The sequence below is a fragment of the Pantherophis guttatus genome, chromosome 5 (assembly GCF_059756535.1).
Source record: "Pantherophis guttatus breed Tessera chromosome 5, ASM5975653v1, whole genome shotgun sequence".
In the NCBI taxonomy this organism is placed as follows: domain Eukaryota; kingdom Metazoa; phylum Chordata; class Lepidosauria; order Squamata; family Colubridae; genus Pantherophis; species Pantherophis guttatus.
In genome coordinates this window covers 42366599-42389683 of record NC_142067.1, presented here as the reverse complement: position 1 = coordinate 42389683, position 23085 = coordinate 42366599, and the positions used below count along the sequence as shown (strand labels likewise).

General features: G+C 35.5%; 1 protein-coding gene across 6 annotated transcripts in view; it reads left to right on the top strand.

Annotated features, from left to right (window-relative positions):
- Window positions 1–23085, top strand: part of CADM2 (cell adhesion molecule 2) — a 382098-nt gene that overhangs the window by 228161 nt on the left and 130852 nt on the right. For all 6 annotated transcript variants that reach the window (XR_015734449.1, XR_015734448.1, XM_034420012.3 and 3 more), the window contains one exon: window positions 7925–8074. Coding sequence is in view for 4 of the 6 variants with exons in the window: in XM_034420012.3 (XP_034275903.1) it covers window positions 7925–8074 (150 nt within the window). In the remaining 2 variants the exon portion in view is untranslated. The remainder of the gene's footprint in view (window positions 1–7924; window positions 8075–23085) is intronic.

Sequence of the window (23085 nt, the reverse complement as noted above, 5' to 3'; positions counted from 1 at the left end):
GATCATCTGTGGTTTTGGGGTGCAGCGCCATCTGTACGCTGATGACACCCAGCTGTACATCTCCACCCCAGACCACCCCAATGATGCCCTTGAAGTGATGTCCCGGTGCCTGGAGGCCGGGTCTGGATGGGGAGGAACAGGCTCTGACTCAACCCCTCCAAGACTGAGTGGCTGTGGTTGCCGGCATCCCGATATAGCCAGCTGGTGCCATCACTGGCTATTGGGGGCAAGACATTGGCCCCCACGGAGAGGGCGTGTAACTTGGGTGTCCTCCTGGATGCACGGCTGTCTTTAGAAGAGCATATGACAGCTGTGGCAGGGGGGGCTTTCTATCAGGTTTGCCTGATACGCCAGTTGCGCCCCTTTCTGGATCGGGACTCCTTATGCACGGTCACTCATGCCCTCATCACTTCCCGCCTGGAATACTGCAATGCTCTCTACATGGGGCTCCCCTTGAGGAGCACCCGGAGGCTCAAGCTGGTGCAGAATGCAGCCGTGCAGGTACTTATGGGGGTGACATGGCGCTCCCACGTAACACCTCTCCTGCACGAGTTGCATTGGCTTCCAGTGGTCTTCCGGGTGCGCTTCAAGGTATTGGTTCTCATCTTCAAAGCGCTCCATGGCTTAGGGCCTGGTTATTTACGAGACCACCTTCTGCCACCGATAACCTCCCACCGGCCAATACGCTCCCACAGAGAGGGTCTCCTCAGGGTGCCATCAGTCAGGCAATGTTGGCTGATGACCCCCTGGGGAAGAGCCTTCTATGTGGGGGCACCCGCCCTCTGGAATGAGCTACCCCTAGGGATACGACTGATCCCGGACCTCCGGGCCTTTTGCCGGGCTCTAAAGACTTTTTTATTTCAGCAAGCCGGGCTGGCTTAAAATTTTTAATTGGTTAATTTTATGGGTAAGAGGTTTTAAATTGGGGGAAGCCAATATAGATTTAATTATTTTTTAAAGTATTTTAATATTTATATTGTATGTTTTTTAATCCTGACTGTTCACCGCCCCGAGTCCTGTGGGAGACGGGCGGTATAAAAATTTAATAAATGAAATGAAATGAAATGAAATGAAATGATGAAATAATGAAATGAAATGAAATGAAATGAAATAACTATCGTCCCGTCTCCAACCTTCGCTTCATTGCAAAGGTTGTTGAGACTGTGGTGGCGCAACAGCTCCCACAGTTCCTGGAGGAAACGGAATACCTAGACCCGTACCAATCGGGCTTCCAGCGCGGGCACAGCACAGAAACGGCATTGGTCGCTCTGGTGAATGATCTCTGGCAGGTTCAGGATGGTGGTTGTTCCTCCATCCTGGTCCTACTTGACCTCTCAGTGGCTTTTGATACCATCGACCATGGTATCCTACTGCAGTGACTTGTGGGGTTGGGGGTGGGAGGCACTGTTTTACAGTGGTTCTCCTTCTACTTCTCAGGTCGCTTGCAGTTTGTATGGGCGGGGGGACAGAGTCCATCCCGAGGCCCCTAAATTGTGGGGTGCCTCAGGGGTTGGTTCTCTCCCCCCTACTCTTTAACGTCTATATGAAGCTGCTGGGTGAGATCATTCGTGGCTTCGGGGTGAGATATCATCAATATGCTGATGATACCCATTTATACCTCTCCACCCCAGACCACCCAAGAGATGCCCTTTCTGTGATGTCCCATTGCCTGGAGGGGGTGCGGGCCTGGATGGGTAGAAACAGACTCAGACTCAACCCCCCAAGACTGAGTGGCTGTGGATGCCGGCATCTCTGGTTTCAGAGACCCTATCACTTTTGATGGGTGGGGAAAAACTTGTCCCCATTGATAGGGCTCGCAACTTGGGTGTCCTCCTGGATGCTCGGCTGTCCCTAGAAGACCATGTGACGGCCGTGACCAGGGGGGCCTTCGCACAGGTTCGCCTGGTGCGCCAGTTGCACCCTTTTCTGGACCGAGATGACCTTCGCACTGTCACTCATGCCCTGGTTACTTCCTGCTTGGATTACTGCAATTCCCTCTACATGGGCCTGCCCCTGAGATGCACCCGGAGACTCCAGCTGATCCAGAATTTAGCCGCACGGGTTGTTAACGGGAGCCCCTCGTTACTCCCATATAACACCTCTCCTGCGTGAGCTGCACTGGTTACCAGTGGTTCTCCGGGTCCGCTTCAAGATGCTGGTTCTCACCTATAAGGCCCTACATGACTTAGGTCCGGGATATTTGCAGGACCTTCTCCTGCTTGCCTCTCACCATCCTGTTCATTCACATAGGGCTGCTCTCCTCAGGGTTCCGACGGCGAGTCAATGTTGTCTGGCAGCACCCAGGGGTAGGGCGTTCTCTGTGGGTGCTCCCACCCTCTGGAATGAGTTACTTACTGAGCTCTGGATGGCTCCTGATCTCTGCTCCTTCCGTCGGGACCTGAAGACTTGGCTGTTCAAGCAAATAGGCTGACTGATTCTGGGTTTTATTATTTATTATTTATTAGTTAATTTGGTTTAAAATGGGATTTTGTTGTACATGTTTTTAACTTGTGTTCGCCGCCGTGAGTCCTTCTGGAGAAGAGCGGCATATAAATACAATAAATAAATAAATAAATAAATAAATAAATAAATAAAAATAAATAAATAAATAAATAAATAAATAAATAAATAAATAAATAAATAAATAAATAAATAAATAAATAAATAAATAAATAAATAAATAAATAATACATACATACATACATACATACATACATACATACATACATACATACATACATACATACATACTAAAAGCAGCACCATAGAGACAGAATCAGAATGCAAGTCAAAATAGACTAGAAAATTTTAAGAGAACATCTATCTACTCTAGAGGCATTCAAATCACCAGGACCAAATGGATTACACCCCAGGATGCTGAAAGAGCTGGATCTCAGAATCATTGAACAAAATATTTCAAAGCTCCTGAAATATCAGAGCACTGGAAAAGAGTTGCTGTGGTTTCAATCTAAAAAAAAAGAGTGGATTCAGGAAACTATACTCAGCAGCCTGACATCATTACTGGGAAGTTCATGGAAAAGCAGTGTATCTGTGAGCCAAACCTTATTGCCTTAGTGACTAAATTGTTGGATAAGGGAAATTCTGTGGACATGGTTTTCTTAGACTTCAGTGGAGCATTTCACAAAGTAGATTTTAGCCTATTTCTTGGTAGGACAGAACAATATGTGATAGACAGTACCACCACCAGATGGATTTGCAACTGGCTGATCAACCACACGCAGTGGGTAGTTCCCAATGAAACTACATCTACGTGGAAGAAACATGCAGTGGAATACTCCAAGATTCTGAATTAGGTCCAGTACTCTTCAACACCTTCATAAATGATCTAGAAGGAGAACTACATTTGGACTATACCAAGCTGGGAAAAATAGCTTTTAGGTGATAGATTCATGATTCAGAAGGACTTTGACAGATTTGAACACTGGGCCCTATCTAACAAAATGCAATTGGTGAGACAAATAAGTTCCTTCACATAGGCAAATAAAACCAAATGCACAGATAAAATAGTGGTACCTGACTCAACAATAGCAACTGAAAGGGATCTAGGTATCCTAGTAGACCACCATTTAAGAATAAGCCAGCAATTTGCCAAAAAAGCTAATGAGGTATCAGGTTGTATCAACAGAAAGATAGTTTCAATCTCACATGAAGTGATATTACCACTTTATGCTGCATTGATGAGACCACTCTTGGAATATTGGATCCAATTCTGATCACTAGAAAGATATTGAGACCCTAGAAAGAGTGCAGAGAAGAACAACAAAGATGTTAAGGGGTCGGAGGCTAAACCATATGAAGAACAGTTGCAGGAACTGGGAATGTCTAGTCTAACAGAAATAAATGGTCTAAGAGTGCTTTGATAGCAGTAGTCCAATATTTGAGGGACTGTCACCGAGAAGGGAAGAACAAGAAGTAATGGGTCGAAGATCATTAAAGAGAGATCCCTCTGGAACAGCGGTTCTCAACCTGGGGGTCGCGACCCCTTTGGGGGTCGAACGGCCATTTCACAGGGGTCGTCAAAGCCCTCTCTCGCCCCCCCCACACCTTCACTCACCCTCACCCTCTGCCTCTATTGGATCGCTGGCGTTCGCTTACCCCGCCCACTCCCAATCTATTGCTGCCTCCTGAGTCCCAGCTGATGGCTAGAGGAAAAAAAACTGTTTAAATTCTTGCCGCAGGGCTTCAAAGGGCGCCCTATAGCCAGTGGTGGGATTCTGCTGGTTCCACCCCGCCCTTTGGCCTGACCCTCCGCACTACTATTTATTGCCAATAAATAGTTGTGGGCGAGGGGCGGGCGAGCCAGCAATTTAACAAATGGTTCGGTGTTTTTTTGTAATTTTATTGGCCCGCGGAGCTTCAGCATAGCCTAATTAGCCCTTGATTAGATCGGCTCCCGACTCTCAGCTGATTTGCTCTCAGCTGTTTTGCTCAGGGCTCTGCTGCTTGCTGGAGCAGATTTTTTTCTTCTAGCTATGCTGAAAAGCGAAACTGAAAGTAAAGCAGGCTGTTGGCTTTGCTGTTGCTGCAACATTGGAAAATTAGGCAGGCAGATTTCTTTTCTTTTTCCTCACCAAAAAAGGTAGATGCAAACAATGGGAAATTTAGGGAAAAAGGAGAGTTCAAGATTTTAAAACACAAAAGGAAAAAAGCTCTATTTAACTAGGGAATTGTAATAATTGAGATACTATTAATTGTATATTGTGTTGAAAGCAGAAATGGTTAAGTTGTGGTTTGGAGGAATATAGGGGGGAAATTATTTGGTTTATTATTATTGGTAAATATAATTAATTGATTTGTAAGAAATTGGAATAATTTGAATATTCATGTTCATATTTATATATTTAAGATTTTTTTAAAACTTAATATCTATGGTGGCAAACCATATGATTTGAATCACAACTAGTACATCTTTCTTTCTTCACAATTACAGATATAATGTTTCTGACTATTCTGATAACTAGCAATTAATACATTTCTTGTAGAGTACATCTGGAAAAAAATCCTTTTAATTGCATAAGACATCTAAGCCCTTTTTTCAAGTTAAAAAAAATCTATCCTTGATTCTGTTTTTGTTGTTCTGTAATCATTATTCCCATTTATTATTAAACACTTTTTTCCTTATGTACAACCTTTCCTTCAAATAACAAAAAAATAAACTATCATTGGTCACAAGTTAGCTTCCTAATTTTATTACTCCATTTTTTGTTGTCTTAGTATCTTAGAAAGCACAGCACAATATTTAAAACTTCTAGTGAGAAAGGAAAGAGAAGGGAAGGGGAAGTGAATAGGAAAGGATGTTAATTTTGAGTTCAGTGTCAGACTTGGAAGCCATCTTTATACTTTTGTGCATTTAGGGTTCCGGACTGCCACAAATCCTACTGTGGGAAATTGGGAGGGGGGACTGCATAGAGGGAAGAAGATATGTAGTCAAAATAAAATTCTTTATAGAAAGTCAAGGCCATGATGCCCTGCAGCTGTGTTGAGAAGAATGAAGAGGTATCTTCTGTTCCAGATGGTACCTGATTGGATGTGTGGTGGACATGTGGTTGACGGGCAAGGTCTTGAACTTTCTTTTGGGTGTGGAAAACCCGGAAGCTCTCAGATTTGGGTTTTCCCAGATGTGCCAATATGACATCTCTAATAAAAATTAGCTTTGAGAAACTTCAAGCCTCAGAGTTTGATTTCGTTGGGGGTGTTACTTGGAACTCTGACATTCAGTTTATTAAAACCAGATAACCAAATACTATTAGTAAATTTTCATGCATCCATTATGTGATAATAAACTCTCTATCTATCACACATATGCTTGCTTCCAGATCTTGTGTTAAAATTTGTTTCAGGGAGGAGGAAAGAAAAGGGTCCATACGGTTCTCACTGGTCTATACAACATAAACATCTGCTAGATTCATGAGCAGCTTGTTGAAATAATTCATCAAAGAGAATCTCAGGCAATCACCATGACCATTTGTATAGATATTTTGAAAGCAAAGACAAACAGATCAACAAGTTCAATATTTTTTTACCCTAACTTATTTCAGTTTTGCATATTTAAGTGTACTGTTACATAGAGCTCTATCTAAAGGAGACTAAATACTATGAAATTATTACAATACTGGTTCTAAGTCTTACTATTGAAGGATAAGGTTTCAAGATGAAATAATTATGTAGATGGGTAAGTCAAATCTACAAAAACTACCAAAAGTCAGCTAGAAATCTTTGGAAAAGAGAAAACTGTTGCAAGCTAATCAAGTGAGTTAATGTAATGCAATGAAAGCAGAAGTTGAAACCAATTTTGTTTTCAACAACTGTTATTGAAATTGTTGTCTTCAGCATGGGAGGGTGGAGTTTATAATAAACATGGCAAATACTTTGTGAATAACTGTTTTATCTACCTGAATTCTACCATGTGGCTTCATTTTTTTTTTTGGATATTCTTAAAGAAAAAAGTGTTAATCACTACCTCAATACACCATGTGTTATTTTATGAATCTCTGATATTGTGTATAGTCAAATCCACCCATAGTTCAGTCTCTGGACCAGTATCTCTCAGCAAAACTAAATTCACAAATTGTTACTTTAAAAAAAGAAAAACAATCATAGCATAACATTTGGTGCATGCTTTCTTTTATTCCTTGAAGGACAGTGGCGTATATTTAAGAAAACAATGAAATAAAAATAGGAAATATGCAGATCTCTGTGCATTAAATTTATAGGCTTCCTTATTTTCCCCTAAATGAAATTATATTCTGTTTCAATAAAAGTTCCATTTATGGAGCATTAATGGCCATAAAATAGAAGAAGTGACTAGCTTTAAGTATTTAAAAGTAGCCTTCAGACTACTTGGCTTGCAGAAAGCTCACTACAAATACGTTGCTGCTATTGGAAAGGATTTGCCAATACCATTCTTAAATATTTGTGATCTAAGGGAGGATATTATGTTCCTATCTCTCTGTCTATCATCATTTTGAGTGTGTACTCCTTATCTTAATAATTGAAAATAATGGAGAAGAAGAATAAATTCAACAAATAATGACTAAATTATGTGTAACTTCTAAATTATACATTATTTAAAATTTGTTTATTTAAACGTTTTACTAGATATTTCTGTATTACTTAAAGAAAAAGAAAATACATCATGAACTTTTGGAATCTTAAATAATTAATATTCTTCCAAACAGGTGCAGTCATCTGATTTTCATCACTTATGGTAGCAAAATAGTAAATTGCCTTTCTTTAGTGTTACTTTTGAACTCTGAAAACATCTTAACTATTTCTGTTTAGACATTGGGGAAATGTCTAAACAGTTTGGGGAAAAAAACCCAATCAGGCCAAATTAGAATTAAAAAAAAAGAAGGAAATGTTGATAAGACTATTCATATTATCTTTGAATTAGAATTTTAGATATGAAGTTGTCCTAAGATAAGTTTCAGTTCAGAATCTGCGTCTCAGGATTTTGTTAAAGTATTCTTGATAATTTAGCCTGCCTTTAATTACATTAATCACACACTGATAAATTTAGCAAACTGTTGTTTAAATCGGGACACTAGTTAAAACAAATATAGATTTTGTGACTTTTCTTTATTCTAAAATATTTTAAATTGTTAAAATGTTCACCTGGCCTTCCTACATGTCAGAAAGTGATACTAACTTTAACAAAGAAAATAATATTCTGATAATTTTCATAAAATTATTGTTTTTAATGAAAAAGATAGATAAAAGCATGATTATTTTAAGAGCAACTATTCTGATAAGACTGTATTTTTTTTTAAAAAATCCTCCTACTGAAATAAAATAAAACAACAGGAACTCACTGAACAAGTCTTTGCGAAAGTAAAAGATACTGATCTACTCTTATAACTTTCAATATAGTACAATTTCTTTTTCTTTTTAATGTTCTCCCCAGGCAGCCAAGGCCAGTTCCCACTCACACAGAACGTTACAGTTATTGAGGGTGAAACAGCAACACTGACTTGTAGAGTTGATCAAAATGATAACACCTCCCTCCAGTGGTCGAATCCAGCTCAACAAACTTTGTACTTTGATGACAAGAAAGGTGAATATACTATTTTTTGTTCTCAGTTGATTATTTAAATAATAATAACATTACTGTTAAATAATGGTTGCACACTCTACATTCTACTTTACATTATCCTCAGGCTAAAAAATGTGTAATTTGAACATGATTGTTTGATTGTAAAATTATAGAATATTAATATTAATTTGAAAAAAGTTTTAATTGTTTCATTTCTTCTCTGTTTTTACTGCTGACTAAAGATGTGATTGTGAACTGTGTTCATTAAGGATAGAAAATTAATATTATAATATTATAAGTGTGATTAAACAGGTGAATACAGGTACAAAATTTATTATCATGAGTTTCCATTCAAGGAAAAAGGTAGAAATGTTAATATGACATCACCATACAAAAATTGCAGCTTATGTCAGATATCAGGAGGCACCATGCATAATCATGGTGGTTGCATTATGATATAATTTAGCAAACCATGATCATATGACCATAAAAATAACAAGGAGCTCCATTGTCAGTTGATCATCAGTGATGTGTTTCAGAAGACAAAGTTGGTTTTTTTAATCAATTAGTTAATTATGGAAATATGGCGGACTACCTTTATCTTTGTAAAGCTTATAACAGTAAAATGTCAAGGTGACATTAGATCATTGCTATGTACTATGATTTGGGTTAGGTTCTTATGCTAATTTGAGATTTCAAAAACATTATTAAGATCAAATTAATATTCAATAAGTAACTAAAATGGCCAGTATAAAACATCAGGTTAGATGGGCTAAAGAAAAGAAAATAACTATTACTTAAGAAATTGATTAATGTTTTATCTTATCTTGATTCCACTGAGGAGTGGAATAAAACAGACTGGATTTGTCTCTTTGCTTGTTCAGATCTAAAACAGACCCACAATGCATCATTTCTTAAGGTAGAATAAGCCTGGCAAAATCTCTGAAATTAAATATGCAAATATGGATTTTGGCAAATCCTCAATTTGAATGGTCATTACTAAAGCTCAATAATTAATTTTATACCAGTATAAAAAATAGAATGTTCAATAAGTATTTTGTACTTTGAACAATACACCTTACAGAAAGACAGTGAGAAACAAGTTAATTAATCATGCTACTACAAGTGTTCAATATTTATTTACAAGATTTGTACAGCTGCATATCTCATGTATTTGTTACTCTGGGTGTTATACATCAAATAAGCCTCTCCTAAATAACATTGCAAATACAGTATCACCCAAAAACAAAAATGAGGATTTTTAAAAAAAATCCTAGAGGCTGAAAGAAGTCAGGGCTATCCTATTATAGAGAAGGGAGCAAACCAGTAGTGGATTTCAAATTTTTTACTACCAGTCCTGTGGGTGTGGCTTGGTGGGCATGGCAGGGGAAGGATAGTGTAAAATCTCCATTCCCACCCCACTCCAGAAAAAGGATACTGTAAAATCACCATTCTGTCCCCAATCTAGGGGAAAGATACTGCAAAATACCCATTTCCTCCTGATCCGCTGGGACTTGGGAGGCAGAGAATAGGTGGTGTGGCCAATCAGAATTTTTACTACTGGTTCTCCAAACTACTCAAAATTTCTGCTACTGGTTCTCCAGAACTGGTCAGAACCTGCTGAAGACCATGTCTGTAGCAAACCATACTAAAGGGCAGATAGCACACAAAAAGAAGGATCCTTCCTAAATCCCATCAAATGATATTGTCTCAAGAACTAACTTAATTCATATCCAATCAATAAAAAACATGTAAGGTAACATGTAATAATCAGAAAGTGGTCCTGCATATTCTACAGTCTTGTGCTTGTGGCTAATGATAATGATAATTGACACCATAAATGACATTCAGAAGCCTGCTGAGACCCAATGCAGCTCCCAAAGTAGTGGTACTAGATGGGAAATTACAACACTAACTGAAGAACCCTAGAGAAAGGTAGAAAACCATCATGACAATGTGCTTCTCCCTCAGTTTCCTAAGCTGGCAAGAAGGATACCAGGGATCACAAAATAGCTGTCAGAAGTACAATGCAAGTATAATTAAACATGTTAACGCAATTGCTCAATATCTATTTATTTAGATTATTTGTTTGCTCCACAGTTTAGGTAAAATATAATTCTAAGTGGTTTACATCAAATAATCCATCCCCAAATTATATTGCAACTAAAAACCAAGCAAATCCCCACCCCACCCCACTAACAGCTCCAAGTACCCTCTACATTTTATCAGGACCAACAAGCTCAAACATACCCCACATATGTTTAATTTTTAACTTAATAGTAAGAATAAAGAATAACTTTATTCTTCAGATCCTGAGGTTAATATTCCTGAGAGCCTGTAAATGTCCAGCTCCTCCTTTTCCAGAAAAGGTGAGGTCAGTTTGAGCAAGTCCATTGGCTAGCAAACATTAAGATACTGTAGAAAGTATTCCTTTTGAAAGGTTCTTACCAGTATTGTAAATTATCATAAATACATATGAGATTTAATGTATTAATGTATTTGTGTGTGCCCAAGTAGTGATACAAAATTGAGAAAACATAAAACAATTTGTTTATGTTTTCCCCTGAAAAGAACAGGAGGAATGGAGATTAACTGGCACTCCATCCTATTTTCCCCAGAAAAATCCCAAGGACATAAGATTTAATTTGCACCAGTTAATTTGTTTGATTAAATATTTAACAGTAGTTTATCTAGTATTGTTTTTAGAGAATTAGTGACAGCCTAGAAAAGGAAAACAAAGGAACTTAACACATACAGTAGCTATAATGAAGAATGGCTCTCATATCTGCGTCTTCAACATGTGAATCAAATATGTACAGATCTTAACTTTCTTGTAGTGTTCATTCAATATGTGAGGAGTATTGTGCAGATGGTCATCCCTTTGTGATTCATCATAAACAATGATATGCAAGTGCAATTTCAGGTTAACATGCCACTCTTGCAAAGCTGTCAAGTTATTAACATGTAAGTAAAGCTATGGTGCTTCAGATTTAACTAATTCAGTTCTTGCTATAAATGCTTCACAGAAAATGTTTTCATGAGCTCCAATTTTTTCAAAGGAAACAAATCTAGGAATATTTAAGGACATTAACATCTACATCAATATCTTTAATATGAATAATGTCTGATTAGAATAAAATTGGCAGTTACTCAAATAACCAGGCTCTATTTTGAATCCTGACCAACTCTTACATTAAAAAAAAAACCTTGTTTGTTTGTTCTGGTATATGCATTATAACATTACTAAAAGGAAATACAGGAAAAGAATCAGAAAAAAAAAAGAAAGAAAAACAAATTTATAGGCTTATAATATTAAAATGTTAAGGTGACATTCAATCATTGAAATTGTCAAGGAGATGTTAGATCATTGCTGCATACTATGATTTGGGTTAGATTCTTGTGCTAATTTGAGATTTCAAAAACATTACTAAGATCAAATTAATATTCGATAAGTAACTAAAATGGCCAGTGTAAAACATCAAGTTAGATGGGCTAAAGAAAAGAAAATAACTATTACATAAAACTAGATTTATGTTATATCTTATTTTGATTCCATTGAGGAATAGAATAGAAACAAATCTACGAATATTTAAGGACATTAGCATCTACATCAATATATTTAATATAAATAATGTCTGATTAGAATAAAATTGGAAGGAAGTGTTGAAAATAAAATTATCACAAAATACTTAGAATTTGTTTCATTTGGGGCATATATTAGGGTTTTTTGTATGGTATAATTGTATTGCTTATTTTTATATTTTAGCAATGAGGTTTTATTGTGACAATAGCTAACAGAGTAGCATCATGAGTCATGATGTATTAAGGAAATATGCCAGAATTGTGTTCTGTTTGCATTTGGTGTTTGTGAAACAGAACTTCAATGAAAGTGAATGTTAGGAAATAGTAAGGTTTATTGAATGTGAAAATATCTGCTGTCTACGGATTAAAATATTGAGTTTTTACAATATCGATTGGAAATAAATAGAAGGAAGAACTATGCAATAGACATGAAACTTTATAGTATCTTAATTTGTACTTGTTTTAATAGAAATGATCATATAATCCCCTCTACATGATTGTTCCAGACTACCCATCTTACTTATGTTGCAATTGTGATCCTGGCTTCCTTGAAGGCATGGTGTGGTTATCATGATTTCCTGCAGAAAAAAGACACATCCACATAGCTTATATTAATAGGCTTTTATATAAATTGCCTGTAGGGAATCAATATTTTGGAATCAGAATTATTGTTTTTAGGACTTAACTGGAATACTTACATATTAAGCATAATAACAGCTATGCAGAGTTCCTATTTGTTCAGAAAGATAATAGTCATAATAGTCAACTAGATCAAGCCACTTTTGAGTTTTCTAATTCCAATAGACACAGTACATTTTTGGTCTTTTGTTTAAATCAATACAATTGCCAAGGGAGGTACTGTCAATTTTCAAAAATACATTTTTTTTCTATTTTAGGTTGTTTTAGATTTATTAAAGCTGGAAAATATTTTCATTAGTTCTGAAGAAATAATTTACTTAATGAGCAAAATAATGGTGATTATAGCTATTAAAGGTGAAAAGATTTTGGATAGATCATCTGAAATAGATCACAAACATTTTCTTAAAAACAAGGTATTAAGAATAATGAGTAAGGGAGATTCTTTTAATATGATTTCATAAAATTGAAATATTGTAACAAAATTGCTCAGTTATTTATATATTGCAGTATAGATTTTAAATAGTGCCAAATAAAATAAAGTCAACAAAAACTGAAAGACACAAGTGTTCAGAATTTTGTTATATTTTGAAAATCAATTTTAGATAGAGGCATAATACAGGTGATTCAGAGACAGCTGATAAAAGTATGGTATTTAAATATATTTATCTCTCTCTTGGATTAATATATCCTAATTCCTATTTACATAACAAATATTTGCAGAAATATTTCTCATGTCAATCTAAAAATATTGTATTAAAAATGGGACATGCTTTTGTAATCAGCTTATACAACACTACATATATAGTATTACAGTGAGAATTTTGTCTGTTATATTTGCTCTTCTCAATATTTTCCTTGCTAGAAAATATTGTTTTATTTTGTTTTTATTTCTCCCTTTCCACATAAGAAAAATAAAATTTAGGTAAATTAATCACCAGAAAATTTGTGTGAATGTCAGATCATTCACAGCACACAAAAGGTTGACTTCCTATGAGTCATTTAAATTAATCACAAAGCATAACTTCCTGTCAAGGAGTTTTGCCAAATAAGGATGAAAGCAGCCAGGAAGCTGCAAAGTAGTATAACATCTAATGTATAATAAAAATAAGGTATAACAAGGGAAGAAATCTTTAGAAAAAGTTATACAATTTCATAGAATTAATTTGAATTAATTAATATATAGAATTAATAATCAGGTAACTTTTAAAAATATTTATTTTTAACATTATATGTCTTATTTAGACAATAAATTTATATGTTGATTATCTATTGTCAAATGTTGTAAGAAATTCAGCATCTTTATTTATATATATATAATTTTTCCCATCAAGTAAAATGAATAGATGAGGGTGAAGCCTGGTAACGAGACGTTCAGAAACCAACCCACAAGCTCGGAGAACAAACCTTCACCCTCATCCTACACCTGAGCTACAGATATTCACCACTATTGCAAATGAATAGTTCTCAGGGAAAATATTGAAGCACAGGAGACTGTGCGATTCTTTTGCTGAAGTCTGAATGACTTCACAAACTGCTGAAAATCTTCTAGATTTGCACTGAGGGAAATTGAAAAATATAGTGGATAAGTGAAACTTGATTTAGATAAATAAACTAACAGATAAATGAAGTAACTTCTGGGGAAGAATGATAGACTGAATAGTGTTCTAAATAAGCCGAAGCAATTATTGTGGCTAAGAACAGGGAGTCAATGAGCAGACTGGTTCCTTCGACCCTCTCCAAACGAGAAAATGCAAGATGGCCAAGCCATGTTTCATATGGTTGCTTTCATAAAAGGCTCCAAGGCAATGATCTATGGAGGATGTGAGAATAGGAGTTGCCATGCATTCTTTGGAGCCTTCAAAGGACAATAAGTTTGCACTTCCTTTCGTAGTCACATTTTGGAAATTGCCTATTAACTACTTTAAAAAAGTTAGGCACCTTCAAGACAACAAGGCTAACAACATTGGGTGACTGCTTTTAATATTTAATATGATAAAATTGTTTCTTTAAAAGCTTGAAGAATTTAAAAAAATAGAAAAAGCAAGGCAAAATTTGGAATTCAAAAAAAATTAAACAGATTAAGGACTTTGAAAATTTTGGAAGATTTTATTTTGAATATTAAGACTGAAATTAATTCTCAATATATTTTAGTACTGGAAACTGGTTAAGTTTCAGTACTGGAAACTTAGCAAAATATATAACAAGCTTGTTGCAATATTTTCAGGATCAGACTCAATAATATTAGTAAGAGTTAAAGGTTTAAATATATTTCCTTTTATTTACAATAGGCATTCTATATTCACTGAATATTCACAGATAGAAGCAAGGAAAAGGGTGTAGGTGGCTCCTTATATATACAATGGGTGGAGCTATAAGTGGGAGTGGTGAATTATGAATACATTAAGAAGTGAAGAATAAGTTAACCCCTGATACCCCGTTCATATATTATTTACACATTAGAGAATAAGGCATTTACATCTGACAAATCCCCCTCTAAATGCCGATTCGTTATACAACATCAATTACACTCAGATTCAGGACAATACAATACATACAACTTAGAAGTTAAATATTTGTGTTGCTTAGAAGGTAAAGGCTTTGTCAATATGTCAGCTAATTGTTCTGAGGTATCACAATGCACTGCTTTAATAAATCCATCCTGAGATAATTGTCTCACATGTTTAAATTTTATATCTATATGTCTGGACCTTTGTCCAATGGCATCAGATCTAGATATTTCAATGGCTGCTTTATTATCTTCATGCATAACAAAAGGCAAAACAGGTTTTTTCCAAACATCTGAAATTAAATCATTAAACCATACAAGGTTATTTGCAGCTTTGGATAAACAAACATATTCCGCTTCTGTCGTTGAAGTGGCCACTAGTTCTTGTTTACCAGTGTACCAGTAAACTGGACAGTCATTTAAGAGAAATATATAACCAGATGTACTTTTTCTACATGAGGTGTCTCCAGCCCAATCTGCATCTGCATAACATGTAAGCTTTGGTTCTTTATTGTCTTTAGGTTCTAATATTAAGCAAAAGTCTAGTGTACTTTTCAGATATCTTAAAATTCTTTTAACAGCTTCCCAGTGATACATTGTTGGTTTGCTGACATGTCTGGATAATAGATTGAGTGGTAAGGCGATATCTGGTCTAGTCCAATTAGATATATAAAGAAGTGAACCTATGATTGATCTATAAAATGTGTTATCCTTGAATTCGGGGGAAGATTCATCAGTATTTCTTAGAAAATCAGTTTGCATAGGAGTATCACAAGGTTTGGCATTGTTTAAATTGCATTTATTTAAAAGTTCTACAATCTTATCTCTCTGAGTAAGTTTGAATCCCCTTCTAGTCTTATTAATTTGGACACCAAGATATTTGTTTACTTTACCTAGAGATTTTAACGAGAAATGTTCATTTAGTTTGGTTACAAAGGTTTCTCTTCTCTCTTTATGTTTTCCTATGTATAAAATGTCATCCACATAAATCAATACAAATTCAATGTAATCATCATCCTTTTTGACAAAAAAGCAGTTATCAGCAGTAGTAGCGTTGAAGTCCATGGTTCTAAGTACTTTCACTAAACAATCATACCATCGTTTACCAGATTGTTTTAACCCGTATAAACTCTTGTTTAACAACCAAATTTCATTTTTGTTTGTGTATTGACTGTGAGGTGCTCTTACGTATATTTCTTTATCTAGTTTAGCGTGTAGATACGCAGTCTGTATGTCGTATTGAAATACATCAAGGTTGAGTGCTGATGCTACCACTAGAGCTGTTTTGACACTCTCTGTTCTTACTGTGGGGGAATACGTGTCAGTATAGTCCTCCGGATATTTCTGTGCATAACCTTGTGCAACTAGTCTAGCTTTGTATAGAGTATTGCCTCCCTCTAAGTTCTTAATTTTATATATCCACCTGGTACCAATAATTGTTTTATCCTTAGGTGCAATTGCAGGAGTAAATACATTTAATCCTTGTAAACTTTCCATCTCTTTTTTCATCGCTAATTCCCATTTTTCCTTTTCTTCACGAGGGAGTTTTAACACTTCCTCATATGTATTGGGTGTTGTTGGCTCACCATCCATATGCATTATGTAATCCTTGTATTTATTTGGCATTTGATTTCTGGTGTTTCTAATGGTTTTTTCAGGTTTACTATCGTTATCATGCAAATATCTTGCTTCCTTTTTTGTTAATGTGTCTGTCTTAATTTTGTGTTGGCTATTTGTCCAAATTTTGGTTTTGTTCTTATTTTTGTTGATATTTTGCTTTTCTATGGTCCCTTCTTCATGAGATTTTGTACCTTTATATTTATTTGGAAATATTTCATTAAGATGTAATTTAGACCAGTTAGCCTGTTCATGGAACACAGCTGTTCTGGAGACTATAAATTTGTTATTGTTATCAATGAATCTGTACCCTTTAGTACCGGTTTCATATCCCATAAATCTGAGTCTTCTGGATATGTTTTCTCCCTTTCTTCTTAATTGTTTAGGTATGTGTACGTCTGCAGTGACTCCAAATATATGCATGTGTGCTAATTTTGGTTTTCTATTATACATCACTTCATATGGTGTCTTATTTACAATGCTGGACCATGTTCTATTTTGTGTGTAATTTGAATAATGTAAGGCTTCTGACCAGAATTGTTTGCTTAAGCCAGCATCTTCCAATGTGCATCTAATCATGGTTTGTAATGTGGAATTTTTCCTCTCTGCAATCCCGTTCTGGAACGCAGAAAATGGACTAGATGTGTAATGTAACATTCCTTTGTCTTTTAACCATTGGGAGAATTCTTTAGACATGAATTCGCATCCCCTATCTGTCATAATTTGTTTTATTTTGATGTTGTGTTGTGTTTCTATGCGTTTGTAAAATTCTTTAAATTTTTGAAATGTTTCATCTTTGTGTTTTAATGTATAAACAAACCCATAGCGGCTATAATCGTCCACTATTGTCACGAAGTAACGTTTTCTATAAGTGATTGATGGAGTTAATGGACCAACTAAGTCCATGTGTACTAAATCAAAAATTTTGTTAGTTGATCTAGTAGATTTTCTTGGCCTGGGGCTAGTTTTTAGTTTTGTAGATTTACATACTGAGCATTCCAAATAGTTTTCACAATTTTTTATTTTAACACCTTCTGCGTGTTCAGTCATTTTTTGTACTACAGGAAAACTGGCATGTCCTAACTTCCTATGTAAGATGTGAGCACACTCATCATGAATTGGCTTACCTATTTTTGGTTTTTTTTCATTGTGTGCATCTTTGTGATCATGAGATGTTTTACACTCATCATTGTCACTATTGCTAATATTTTCATCATCTACTTCAATACAATCTTCCATATTTGAGTCAATGTTATGCAACCATTTTTCCTTAGTTATCAGATAAGGTAGACCTCCTTTAATCATCACTGTGCCTATATTTATTTTATTTTTCTCCAAAATCGCTTTTCCTTTTGAAAAAACAATGTTAATGTCAGAATCTCTACTTAGTTTTATAGCACTTAGTATGTTATGAGGTATCTCAGGTATTAGCAATACCCCCTCTATTTTTCCTAGACCAGGCAAGGTTACATTCCCTCTACCTAATACTTGCACCTTTTCTTGGTTAGCTACCTTTATTACAAATTTATCTTCTGCAAATGAAGACAATATATTTTTGTTATTAGTGGTGTGATTAGTTGCTCCAGAATCAATAAGCCAATTATTGTTCTCATTTTGCTGTATGTTAGTGTTGTCTTGTTTATTTAGCCCGTTCAGTGAGCCAGATTTTCTATCCTTTGAATTATCTCTGCCCCCTCTATTCTCTTTGTAATTTGGTGGGCTCCTATATCTATGTCTATCTATGGAAGACTGTCTATAATTGTATTTGTTTCTATATTCTGACCTATGCCTTTCTCTTGAAATTTTGGGACAGTCTCTTCTATTGTGTTCCCTGGATCCACAATTGTGGCATTTAAATGTTTCATTATATTTTTCTTGGAAAGCTACTTTCCTATATGGTTTGTGTTCTGTGTGATTGCTAGAACGATTCCTTCTTGAATTGTCTTCTGCTATCAATTTATTGGATAGACTTTCTATGGATAAATATCCTAGATTGATAGTGTCTAAATGTGACATAAAATTGTCCCATGATGAATCAAGTGAGTTGATAATAACACTTTTCATTGTTTGGTCTGAAATCACCTCCCCCCTCAAATGCAGCTCAGCTCTTATTTTGTTTAAATATATTAAATGCTCACTTATGGAAACCCCTGGTTTTACCCTAGATGAAAAGAAATCTTTAGACATCCTTGTGGTGGTAGCTACACTGTCACTGTGAAACAAATTAAACATGCATTGAATGATTTCTGAAACAGTCAGATTTGGCTTAATGCTATGATACATTGCAGGAGACACACTAGATATTATTAAGAAAAATGCTCTATGGTGTAAACAATCTATTTTTAGAGTCCAAGGTCTTTTTGGGGGACTAGTGATAAAAAATAATAAGTTTTCCTTCATAAAGACAACCTGGAGCTGTTGATACCATTCTTGCAAATTAACGCCATCAACCCTTAGCTTTGGGAAGTCACTGGGTAAATTTCCGACATTATTGTGTCCATTACTTACAACCTGAGGTAGTCCGTGGTCTCGCAAGTGTAGAAAATTGCAAAACGGCATGGGGATGCTCGCAACGAGTCTGCATGGTCTCCTCGCCAGTTCATGTCTTCCCGGACCGTCTGCATAGTTTTGCGCATGCGCGTTGTCCATTTCTTCTTTGGAGTCGTCGTGGAAGGTTCTCTCCATTGTGGCTCGCTCGTTCTGCTCCTCTTCAGATGAATCGGTCTCTGATTCGATTTTGGGAGTCTTGACGACGGCGGCTGCTCTTCCTCTTCCCCTGAGGGCTCTGGTGCTTGTTTCGGTCTGTGGCGTAGGGCGGTACCGGCAGGGCTCTCTGGGTTCGGGCGTCGGCGTTCTCGTAGTCAGGATGGGAGCGGGCAGGTCTTGAGGCATCGGCTTGCTCGCTCGCTTCTTCGGTAGCTGTTTGTTAATTTTTAGTTTTGGCCCAAATGCAGCAAAAAGCGTTTTCATTGCTGATTTTATTTGGGAGTTTGTTGAATCATCTTCACTTTCTGATTCTGATTCTTCTGAGGAGTTTGAATCTTCTTTTTCATTTTCGTTGTTTGATAACGTTTTTCGCGCCAGAAATTTTGAATTGAGCATTTTGATTGGCTCTGCTTCGCTCACCCTGGAGGCCTGTTGAAACCAAGATGGCTGCCATTCAAAATTTCGCGCGGGATCACCGTTTTTCTTCTTCGTAATGACTTTCTCTGCAGTCATATCACTCACTATTTTTGGGTCTTTAGACTTTTCATTAGTGATGTTTTTCTCTCTCGCTGCTCCGCTGTTCTTCAGCATATCTTGGAGTTTCGCGATGAGGCTTTCATCATTCTTCTGGCTCTTTAATAGTTTTAATATCTCTGACCTGAGTTCGTTATTCTCTATTTCGATTTCCTTCTGGTCATCAATTTCATCTATTATTTCTTCGTCTTCAGTGGTGTATTCTTCGGATTCTCTCGAAATTGCGTTTGTGGATTCGTTGATTATTTCTTGTTCTGTTTCCATTTCTTTGCTGTAGGCCCTGGTGTTGGGCCTATCTTTCTTAGACATTTTTAAGTTTTTTATTGAGTCAATTAACCATCCTCTGCTACCAGCTTGTTGCAATATTTTCAGGATCAGACTCAATAATATTAGTAAGAGTTAAAGGTTTAAATATATTTCCTTTTATTTACAATAGGCATTCTATATTCACTGAATATTCACAGATAGAAGCAAGGAAAAGGGTGTAGGTGGCTCCTTATTTATACAATGGGTGGAGCTATAAGTGGGAGTGGTGAATTATGAATACATTAAGAAGTGAAGAATAAGTTAACCCCTGATACCCCGTTCATATATTATTTACACATTAGAGAATAAGGCATTTACATCTGACAAAGATAAGCAAATTATAATGATGTTCAGAGGCACTTTTGAGGAATTGCATCAGGACTTTGAATTATTGATGTCAGCTATGTTGTCTTTTCTTAGGAACAGTCTATTCTCAAATAAAGCTGTAATAGAAAGGGATTTGCAATAAGATCTATCTGAGAATGTGAACAAGCATTTGTCATTAGACGTATAAAACAACTGATGAGGCTTTAAAATTAATTAGGAAACAAGAACGCCACTCCTAGAGAGTAATTAAATACTTCCTTCTTGGTGGACTTAGAAAAGTTACTTTTAAAGTTTTGGAGAAATTCAAGAAAAGAATTAACACTTATCTGAATGGATTAAAGCGCAAGATTGTTTTACACAAAAGGAAGGAACACAGTATTCAATCAAGATTAAAATGGGACATGTTATTATTATTTTAATCTGCTTCATTATTTTAGCCATTGTCTATCCACTGCAGGAAGAAGGCTTCTTCTGCATGTTTCAACCAATACCGTCTTGAACTTTCTTTTATCAATCAGGCATACAATAGTAAATAACTACCAGATATAAGCATGCAGGAAGGTAACAGCACTCTGTGTTTCCCCATATCGTCTGTGCTGTGACATGATGTCATGGTGGTCACATGACTGTGAAAATGTCTTTATACAATGCTGGCTGTTTGGCTTAAGAAATGGAGATGAAAACTCTCCCTTATAGTCAGCCACTTTACTTAAGGAGGTAAAACCCCACAAACACATCTTTATTTTTACCTTTTTTATTTTTGAGGGGGAAAACACTATGAAAAATAATACTTCCAATCATTATGTGCTAATTATATTACATATTGACCAGTTTTCATAGAAATAACAACTTAATTATCAAGTTACTTTGTTTGCTTCTTTGTTTAAAAATCAGAAACTGCAGTAGGCTGCTGTGCTAAATAACATACATATACACTATAAGGATCAAACTAATTACATATTGTATTGAATCACTGTCCGTGAAAAAAGAAAAATATAATATTGTATTATCAACTTTATTGGCTATGATACCAAACTGAGAATTCAGTTCACACATTCTGTAAACTCATAATATTGTTTATTTGATTTCTGTGAAATGTATTGTACAAACCAAGCCAATTTTGGTTTATTCAATACATGTTACAGCAACCATGGCTTAATACAGTATATGTCATACTTTGCAATATTACTATTGCAATAGTAATGAGACCCGCTATAATAATAACAAATTTGTCCATCCTCAAAAATAAATGATAAAATAAAAATATAATAATAAATAATAAAAATAAAATGAATTACTGAATGTAATTAGTACTATAATTATATATATACATTATATATTATTATATGTACATACTCTATATTATATATACATATACATTATATATTATTATATATACATTATATATACATACAGAGCCAGAATTGAGAAGACAACAATAGATAGCAAGTGCTGCTTCTGGAAAGAAGCTGAAGAAACAGTGGACTACCTGTTTAGATGCTGCAAGAAGATTGCAAAGACTAATTACAAACATTGGCATGACAAAATATCAATAATGATGTATTGGAAAATCTGCAAGAAATATTATTTGCCTGGAACAACTGGTGGGACCATAAAATAGAGATAGTAGTACAGTAGAAAATGAAGAAGCTAAAGTACTGTGGGACTTTAGAATTCAAACAGACAGGCATCTGCTGCATAACATGACAGACTTACCAATTGTCAATAAGAAAAACAAAAAGTCTGGATTGTGTACATGGCACTGAAGCACAATAGAAGAGAAGGAATGGGAAGATAACAAAATTCAAATACCTCCAAATAGAAATAGAATGACTGTGTAAGAAGCAAGCAAATGTAGTTCCAAGAGTAATAGAAAGTTTGGGTGCAAACCCAAAACAACTGGAGCACCACTTAAACACCATAACCATTGACAAATTCACTATCGGTCAATTGCAAATGGCAGCTTTCCTCTGTGATGACATCTGGCTGACTGTGTGATGAACCGGTGACACTATTACCTTTTGGACTACTTCTCCAAGTAGGAATTGCTGCTCTGTGCAATAATCTCAAGAACTGATATTTGTCCAGATAAACGTCCTGTTGGCCAAACATATTCAGGCAAAGCGGTACTGGCAAAATTTAGTCCAGACTTTGCTTCCCACTCTGCCTGTAAATATGGAGGATTCCCTAGACAAAGTAAGAATAAATCTGTCAATTAAAAAAAAATCTAATCCACATTTGAGAAATCCTTGATTAATATGAATCTAGTTTATCATACATGTAATCATTTATTTAGAATCAACTAATTACATATTTGAAAAAAATCTGCTTACTCTTCCTTCCTCCCATTTGTCCTTCCTTCTTTTCTTTCTTTTCCAGTGATATTGATTGTCAGCTTCAAATTTCAGAGTTAATGCTGGATCACACATAAAACTTCACAAGTTTTCTTTCCATGCATTTATATTTGGTTGGAAATCATCAAAATAAGATAGATTCTAAAGTGAGTGATGCTTGATGAAAAGATACATATGAATACTAAAGTCTGTCAAAATAAGGTTTTTAGATCTCAGTTCCTACTTTAAAATGTCCTGTAAGCAATACCATTATCCCAGATGTCAGTTATTAATTAATGGTTATCATAATATAACAATGAAAAATATATTTAATTGATGAATCATACACAAGACCTAAGAATTTTAAAAACTTTTAAATATAAGATCTTTCTGTGGAAGCACTTTGGTATTTCATGTCAATCCTATTGTCTTCTGAGGTAATGACTTGAATCTAATTCAGAGTGTGTCATCCAGTGGATAAT